Here is a 9739-nt window from a genome sequence, read left to right as displayed (position 1 = left end):
ACTCATTTGCCTAATAATTCTGCACTCCCTGTATGCTCCTGTATTACACATAATCAATTAAACAAACCTCAACCACTTTTAAAGCTTAAATCTACAGAATAATCCAGATAAATCAGACTTTTACAGCGTTGACTTCTGCAGTCACCGATGATGATCAAGCTAAGAGAATTTGAAGTTAAAAACAGTCTGCTGATTATTTCAGTTGATCGTTTAACTGGTTTTAAAAACATCAGAAAACATCAGAAATGTCCAAAATGACGTTTCAGGTTATTAAAAATGGAAAGCAGTGACTCTCAGGTTTATTTCCTGTAAAGGCCAGCAGCTAAACATGGTGCTATCCTGTAATATCAGAATCAGTGATTTTGAACCCCCAACCCCGTGATTGGAGAGGTTCTTACTCGTGAGCACGGCAACTGTCTTCATGGGGCGGGACCAAGCCTGTCCCCGTCTGAGCAGCAGCCCCACCGTGTAGCAGAGGCCGTGGAAGGAGGCGTTGTACAGCAGAGGCTCGCTGGTGTTTACGAACTGGATCAGGATGGTTCGAGGTTCTCCAGAGATCTGCACCGCATACGCCGTGACGTTCTCCTGCAGGTCTGAGCTATCCAAAGTCGCCACAATCAAACCTTCGTCGTTTACGGTCGCCTGGAACGCCGTCATGCTCTGAATAAGAAAAATGTGAGCAAACAAAGAGGTTAAAGTTTATTTCAGCTTAGATGAAGCAGCTCCTTTCACTCTGACCCGCTGAGCTCTGGTGAGGCCCAAACGCACTGGATCCTGACCCTCAACAGGATTCCCAGAATAGGCCAATCAGAAGAAAGTGGGCTCTCGGATAGGGGTTATTAAAGAGACAGCTTTGTTTAGATAAAGAAGGATTATTATTAACTGTGAATAATGCAGAGCAGCTCTGGTGGAGTCCAGGAAGAAACATGGAACAGAACATGATTTATTTCTGAAAGTTAAGAAATCAAAAGTGAAAACAGCTCAAAAGCTGCACAGCCTCTCACACTTGCCAACAGCCAGCCGTCAGTTTTACCCCCTGCAGTCTCAGTGTCCATGAATATGATTTCCCATCATGCTTTGGCCCCAGAGCTCTAAGAATCAGGCCAAAGAGAAAGAGAAGACACAACACTGAGGATGCAGAGAGGGCTCCCATTGGCTGGTGATCAATTAATGACCAATAATAAACACGTTTGACTGGGTGAAGAGGAGCCTCAGACTGAGCATCGGAGTTCCCGTAATCTCGGCCTGTTTTATTCTATTCTCTTCTTTCTGAGCGCAAAGATGATTTGTGTTCTTGTCTCTCCTGTCCTGAGCTGAGCAGGCTGGTCTGCCTTCGTTAAATCTGACATCAGGAGGTCGACTCCCCGCCAAGCACCATCCGTGTGCATAAAGGTCACGCTGCTGATTGAATCACATGATCACAGCACCACACATTTCATTCAGTTACAACCCACTATTTGATACTGGTCACTGATTGGTTCCTGGTCTGAAACAGGAGATGTCAGCTGATTCCACCTTAAAGGAGGTTTTTTTTTTTCCTGATGATAAAACCATACAGAAGTGTCAAACTAATTCTTGGATTCGTGTGCTTTGGTTCTGTGTATTTATTGTGCCGTCAGTTTCCATGTATCTTATCTAAGAGCGGCTGCGCTCCGGCTGAGGTCGGATCGGTCGGTTAGAGCCTGTGTTTCCTGTTTGTGGATCAGCAGCAGCTCAGTGACACGATTGCCTACAGCAGCTTCATGAAAGCACTGCGACCTGCTGTGACTGCGGAGCAGCAGATTATCCATCCGCACAGAACCTGACCCACATTTCAAACAGTCACGAACGTGTGCTGCACCGAGGCATGATGGAATCTACCCTGACACCGTGAGGACGTTAAATATTCAGCGACAAACAGAGAAAGCGAAGCGGGTTAAATGTTAGTAAATGTAAAGTGTAGCAGGAGCTGACCTACATCCAGGAAGGAAACATTTCTGAACCTTTCAGCTGAGAACAACCATTATCCCAACTCCTCCATGCAGGACACAGGCTCTGGTTTTACTGTCTTTTTAGCGCTGTGCTTAATAAGAATACAGTGTAACCTCAATCTAGACTTTACAGACATTTGGATCGCTGTAAAAAAAACCAAAACCCTCAGGTTGAAAACATCAATTGAATTCTATTTAAAGAACACAAAAACACACTGTGTAAATACAGTATATATGATCTAAAAATGATAAAACTGTTATCATTCAGTGTTTCACACAAATTCTCTCAAAAAGCCATTAAAGAGATGAGGGAAATGTTCTGTATGATGTATGCAGAATCAAATAAAACTATCAGTTTTATCAAAGAGCCATCTTTGTAATTGCTGTGCCTGATATAAAACTTTTGTATTTTCCTTCAACTGCTGTTAAAACTCTCTGTGAACGACCTCCGCCTACGAAGCTTCACCTCCTCTGACAGCACGCCTCCACATTAGACTGTAGAAGATAAATCTCTCTCTCTCTCTATAGAAAGGAGGCAAATAAAAGCTCAGCCTACTCTGGTTTGGCCTTTTAAAATGCCAGGCCGGCACTCTGGCTTAATGACTGCTGTGGTACGGTATTTGGACAGAGCAGGTCCATAAAGATGGGAAGGGAGGTGGGGGAGGAGGTGCTGAGGTCTATTTGTGGAGTTAGATAAAGAAAAAGGAAGAACATAGGTTTGTTTGTGGAAAGGAAACTGACTGTGTGGTGCACCTCATGGCTCGATCCTGGGTCCTCCTCTTTTCTGTACTTACATCAACAGTACATCTAACTGAGCTTTTTCCTGTATGCAGGTGATACTCAACTGTACCTCTTTACTTTCCTGAAGCTGGAAGTCAGGGTATTTGGAGGATGTTAGATGTTGGATCAAAATGAAATTGTTCTTCTGTCTGTCTAGGTTTTCTGTCATTAAGGTCACGATAATCTAAGGAGCTTGGAAAGCAAGCAGGTGGCAGGTGGACTTCTTTAAATTTCTTGAAGGCATTTCACCTCTTATTCAAGAGGTTTCTTCAGTTCTTAAAATGTGGAAAGTCTTAGCTATCTACAACCTTGTGGAGGTTGCCCTTATTTTGAAAAACAAAACATTTTTTTTTAGAATTAATTCATGATTATGTCATTTTGTTTTGATTTGATTCATATGTGGAGCATGGCTCTCATTGTTTAGAGCTTAATCAATAACCTGATGGAGGCGGTAGATGAGCTGATCCTAATGGGAACACGAACCTCCAGAACATATTTAATCACAATCCACAAGCCGCTTTCTACTTTCTAAATTAAAGGGTACCTATTCTTTATTTTCTTATTATCTGTCGTGGATATATTGTTTCACTGTAGTACACCTCATAACCTCTGGGTGCTGCCCCTCTGCATGCCTGTGAAGTTACTCAATCAGAAGATAGTGTGCTTTCAGGGAGAAGCTAAAACAGCTTGTTTCAGAGGACCAATTAAGGGGCTGCACCAATATCCAGTTCAAATTCCAAGAGTAAAAATAAGTTTCAAAATGAGCTGAATGTATATGTCAGCTTCACACAATCAAGTTTTGAAAACTTATTTTAGATGGCAAAAATTGATACTCAGATATTAATCAATACTTAAATTACAATCTGATCAGACAGCTATTCTGAGTTGAAAGAACCCCTCCCATCACTAACACTAGGCACAGCTTCAGGAGGAAGTTCAGAGGTCAGTGGACAGACCGGTTTGTCTTTATGACCAAAGCAGAAAAGTCGACCAGAAGCTGCACAGAAACAACCTTAAAGTACCAGCCACATAGTTACTGTTGTTACTTCTGTTGTTGTTTGTATTGTTCCAGTCTTTATTTAAAAGAAAAACACTAAAGCCTCTAATTTTTCCTGTGGTACTGCAGTATTCCCATATATGCAATACTCTCTTGGGGATCAGTGATGAGTTAGAAATTCAAGTATCGTGACAACCCGAGCTGTCGCCACATTGCAACCATCGACATCAGCCTGAGTGAGAGTGGAAGAGAAAATCCACACTGACTCATTCAAGGCTCCACTGCTCTGCTGTCGCCATGGCAACAGTGATGAAAGGAGCACCACGTTTAGGGTGGGTGGCGGCGCAGCAGGATTACCACGGAGACGCTGCAGAGCGTGGGGGCTCAATGCTACTAATGTACCCCCAGCCCCCACATCGGGCCAGAATCACATGGCCCCAGCTGTTTCACTGATCAGCGAGTTTGGTCAATAAGAAGATCCTCTGAGAGCCTGAACATCAAAACCTGCAACACATTTCCTCAGGTTATCTTTAGTTTCACCCACTGTTCACTCATTAACTGTCCAAATAATCCTACAGCTCCAAGAGCTACACACTCAGCACCGCTTACACTTTTCCAAAGAGAAAGGTTTTCGGTTTCTCTGCAGATCACAGACTTTCTGAGGGTCAAGCACTGCCGTACATACTCAGACAGGAACAAAACAACATCAGTGGTCTGTCAGCACTGATCAATTTTCTTTCAATCAATGTCTGTAACGACACACTGTAAATAAAAGATGGAAGCAGTCACTGGTTTTTGGACTCATCTTAGAAAAAACTGTATGGGAACAACATACAGAGGCTGATGCCTGCTAATTGGTAACATCCAAATAAATTCCTAAAACTGGTGCTCAGACTTCCTGGATAGCCTGTTAGTACAGTAATCTCACAGCAGCCATATTATTGGTCTGATAAAGTAATTAAGAATGCTCCCAAAGGCTCCAACAGCACAAATATGGTCCAGAGGTCCAGTTAAGAGACTCAAATTTGTTGACATAAGGCAGGTTGCAGGTAGAGGCCACGCTTCTAATAATGCAAACTTTAAGCTCTAATGCAAGTTAATAAGGTGACTTACAATAATATTCTCCCCTTGTGCAGTTGTTTGTGTCTCTAACTTCTGATATAAACCCCAGATAAACTGTTAGTCTCCTTCTTCTCCTGTATATAGAACTGTGTCATCTGCGTATAGAGACGCTTTTCTTCTCATTCCTCTCTTTTACTTACTCTTATCTTTATTCCTTAACAAAAGTTTGGTACAGTTGTAATGAAGGGGGAAATTATCTATAGAGACCACAACACTTCTGTATCAGGCTGTAAACATGTTTATTTCTGCTGTAAAGTTTTTAACATTACAGTCTATGGAGACTGACTCACTGCTTTGGCCTCTGCTGGGCGCTGGAGGAACGGCAGGTTTTGGCTTCTATTAAACCAGGGGTGTCCAACTCCAGGCCTCAAAGGCCGGTGTCCAGCAGGTTTTAGATATCACCCTGGGTCAACACACCTGAATCAAATGATTAGTTCATTACCAGGCCTGTGGAGAACTTCAAGACATGTTGAGGAGGTAATTTAGTCATTTAAATCAGCTGTGTTGCATCAAAGACACATCTAAAGTCTGTAGGACACCAGCCCTTGAGGCCTGGAGTTGGACACCCCTGTATTAAACTGTGTTAATGATCAGGTCCTGATGAGTGTTTCTATTGTAAAACTTGTTCTGAACTTCTTACAACTGTAGGCTGATCATAAAAAAGATCAAAATTAAAGTAACACTAAAATTTCTAAATAATACAAATGAACTGAAAGAAGCAAACAGAGCGTAGAAACTAAAACTAAAAACACTGAATCCTCAGAGTTGTGTCAGGACACCAGCTCATCCTTTCATGAGGGGAAAGTGATTCTGAGTAAGTGAATGAATGTGACCCTGTGAATGGCTGCAGACGGACAGCCAACAGGGGGTGGAGCCAGGGGTCGGGAGGCTTCACCCTCAGGCAGCTGCCAGCATTATCATGCAAACCTGCAAAGCTGTGTGGAGGCAGGTGGGGAAGACGGGGGGGGGTGTGTTCTGGATGGGCTTTTTTCAGACTTTTATGGCTCACCTCAGACTTTTTTGGCTTGATTAGAGCAGAGTAAATCTTCCCTTTTTTGAATGTAGTCTGGTGAGGGTAAATTTCATAACTCTAAAAACAGCCTGAGCCTCACAACTTCTGCAGATTCCTCTTGACTCTATTTTTCCTGCGTGGAAAAGTTCAGCTTGGTGTTTTTTTCTGATGAAATCCAATCTGAGGCCTTTCCTTCATCATGTTTCTTGCCTCTCTCTTACAAGAGTGTTACACTAAAATCTCTACTTTTCTTTATGTAGCCTGGTGAGGCTCAGAGGTCTTTTCATGCGGTGCTTCCTTTCACCGGAATAACAAAAGATGGCTGACAGCTCTCTGCCTCATTCACAGAACAATGAGAACCTTTCCAACGAGCTCTCCAAAGCAGGTTCCCACAGAAGAAGCTGCTGCAACAACCAAACCGAATGAAGCGGAACGCAGAGGTACAAACATCGGGCATCAAACACCGGGAAGCGAGTTTACGGCTCTCAAGATCTGTAAAAAAACAGAAAGAGACTGAAAATGTTTTTCCCACACTTAAGAAGCTGGAACAGGGACTTGATTGGTTGATTATTTCAAGTACTATAACAAGCCTAATGGTTTAATGTGACCACAATAAGGTAAAATGTCCGACATTTAGGGCTGGGGCTCATTGCTGTAATCAAAAAATGGAGAAGAAACTTCTTATAAGTAAGTATCAACTCCAAAAGCTGCAGTTCCTCTAATGTCCATTAGGGAAGTTTGTCTTAACTCATGTGAAGACGCTCTGGTAAAGAACACGAGGAAGGAAACTAAAAGTTAACTTCTGGAATTAAATTCAACACGTTACTGTAAGTGATGTTTTTCTTGACCTTAAATGTGGACTGAGGGGTTCAGTGAACCTCATTTTCATCGCCTGTCACTAGAAAAGATCCAGAAGGATCTGCAGCTCCATATATATTTTAGATTCAACCAATCAGATGGCCCCATGTGAAACTGTGGACCAATCAATGACAATGCGTCCCTCCATGGAGGCTTTCTGTTCTCACCGTCTGGATTCTGAAATGAGACAGAGCTTCAGGGTGAAGTTGATCATTTTCAGTCCTTCATCAGATCCCAATGCATCATGGTGGTGGAGCTGGAGGTGGAGGAGCTTCTTTAGTGACCTTCCTAAACGTTTCATTAGAGTTCAGCAGGAAAAGTGGCGAATCACCTTCTCTTCATCAGCTCACCATAACCATCATCATGTGACTAACAACACGTAAAAGGTCCATCAGCTGATTACACAATCAAAGCCAACAGGAAGCCTATCTTATTTATAAGACCTTTCAAAATAAACGCTCCCATTAGTAGGGAGATAAAAACCCAAAGTCGAGCTGTGATAACTGTTATTCTGAAAGAGGGCTGAAGCAGGAAGAACCTTCCATGTTCTACAGAGAGGATGAGGAAGGATGAAGACTGGTCGTGTGTGGTGATTGGCTCTGGATCATTCTGGCACTTGCTCTTTATAAACCTTTGACCTAAAGAAGCCCGTCCAGCCTCTGTTCTGGGTGTCTGAGGTTGTACTCGTTGTTATTCCACTCGGCTGCAGCTGAATCGCATGGGCGACATGGCGGCTCAAAGAAGAAGCTCAGTGTTTGCTCTGCAGATCTAACTCTGATTAAATTCTAATCGGGCCTCTGTTAACCCTCCGCCGCTCTGATTATGCCCTCACATTATTGCCCTCTGTCACATACAGGGATAAACCCTCCAACGTAATCCAAGACGCACATTAAAGTCACGAATGTGTGAATATTCAGCGACCGTGTGGAGCGCCGACTTAAACAGATCTCTGAGTCACAGCCGGCGCCACATGGTTACTGTGGGCTTACAGTCCAGAAGTGAACCCAGAACCATGATGCAGATCTGAGGACGTGATGGCTCACGCATCACCCATAAATCTCACTGATGATGTCACAGCCACAATAATGAGAACAGCTGATTGACATTAAACAATTTCCTAAAAATACAAAAAACTGCTGTTATTATCTGACCTCTGAACTCCAAGCTCATCCAAACACTAATAGGACCCACAACACGCCCCCCTATTCCCACCTCTACACCCGCATGTACAAAAGTCATCCATCCATCCATCCATCCATTCTCTGCCGCTTATCCTTTTCAGGATCGCAGGGGCGCTGGAGCAACAACTCCACCTCATTGTTTTAAAAAACTCTGTGCTTTTCCGCGACATTTCAACGAGCCGAAAAGTAAATAAACGGCAGACAGAAATCAGGCAGGTCGAATCGTCTTGCTTGAACGCAATACGTGTTTCCTGTATTGCGTTTCAATGTGGATGAACAACTCTGTGAAAACAAATGAAAGCAATAGTGTGGACGCGGAGTGTTTTCAGATGTATACACCGTTTTCCATTTTATCCGGGCTAGTGTAGACGTAGCCTACAGTAACTGCATGTCTTTGGACTGTGGTAGGAAGCCAGAATACATAAGTAACAGCTAAACAGGAAGTTCTCTGAAGTTTTCAGGTGCCAAACTCAACATTTCATCAGGTCGCCTTCATTTTTGGTCAGCTTCATCTGAAGGACCTCTGAGACATAGGTTTCACTGGGGGGCGTGGCCACAGTAGTACAGTGAATTTCAATGTGCCACCTCATGGCTCTTAGCTAACTTAGCTGTTAAAGTTCCTGTTCAGACCTGAAATTACACCTGCACTGAGGAGATTCAGGCTTGTCTCATTCTACAACATGAACAGTGGATGGGTGCAGTGGAGAGATGAACAGTCTTTGTTCATCACGGGCCACATAAAACCTTCCCAAGGCCTTCAGCCCACTGCCACAGTTGATTGCACTGATTTTAAATATGTTGCCCACAATCCTAAGGAAGACGCTGAAATCACTGATATGTTGCAGCTGTTAGTAAAACATATTTAAAATCAGTGGTCTCTGAAATTTTAGAGACAAAGCAGGAGATTTGGATAAAAACAAATCTGGATTTGGATAAAACATTTATTCTTCAAAGTAAAAGTTCCTCACACGGTTACATTTGTTAAAATGTGCGTCATATAATGTCCAAATAAAAGTCCAAAACTTAAGATGCTGATGTCAGTGAAACAGGAAATGCTTCATAAATTCTTCTTCTTCATACTCTTTACATTCAGCGCCTCGAATCAGAGCAGCTGTCAGAAGACAGGAAATTGGAAGCTTGGAGCATCAGATAGCGCTCAGAGCAGGATATTAACGCCGCATGCGGATAGCTAGGATAACGAGGTGGAGGGGAACCCGTTACACTGTAAACCCACCACGTTACTTCACAACTATCTCGACACTGAACAGGAAATAAAAGTCTGCAGCTTCCAGATGATTTTACAGGGACAGGAAACAGAAACTCGCAGACAGGAAGTCGTCCAGCATCAGCGCAACACTCGCTGGTCCTTCACAACAGGCTGACTTTAACCGTGAAACCGACGGGTGCATGTCACAGGGCCATTATCATCTTGCCATCTTCACTGGCGCTGCATGACAAAAGTGACATCATCATCACTGGTCAGGCACCTCTCTGTTTTTGTAACCTCACTTGTGTTACTGTGCCCACAAAAACGACACACAGCAAGCACAAATGGACGAGTCTGTGTGATGATGTCAACAGCTGATGGACTACACCCACAGGGGGTGCTATAGTAACCTCTGGCTTCAGCAGAAACATCAGGAACATCTGGCTTCACACATGACCACTCAGTCACTTTACAAAGAACAGATTGAGCATGTGCAGGAGTGCAGTAATAAAGGCATTGCTCCTAATACCTGTAAGTGTAAAGTAGATTTACCCAGATGCACCAGCTAAGAGTGTGTGTGTGTGTGTGTGTGTGTGTGTGTGTGTGTGTGTG

General features: G+C 43.3%; 1 protein-coding gene across 3 annotated transcripts in view; it reads right to left on the bottom strand.

Annotated features, from left to right (window-relative positions):
• Positions 1–9739, bottom strand: part of ptpro (protein tyrosine phosphatase receptor type O) — a 41339-nt gene that overhangs the window by 30699 nt on the left and 901 nt on the right. For all 3 annotated transcript variants that reach the window (XM_005734178.1, XM_005734179.1, XM_005734180.1), the window contains exon 2: positions 399–660. In XM_005734178.1, the coding sequence (XP_005734235.1) occupies positions 399–660 (262 nt within the window). The remainder of the gene's footprint in view (positions 1–398; positions 661–9739) is intronic.

This window comes from Pundamilia nyererei, unplaced genomic scaffold (assembly GCF_000239375.1).
Source record: "Pundamilia nyererei isolate P.nyererei 1_Seehausen unplaced genomic scaffold, PunNye1.0 scaffold00057, whole genome shotgun sequence".
NCBI lineage: Eukaryota > Metazoa > Chordata > Actinopteri > Cichliformes > Cichlidae > Pundamilia > Pundamilia nyererei.
Note: the sequence above shows the minus strand (reverse complement) of the source record. Positions and strands in the feature narration are given on the sequence as shown.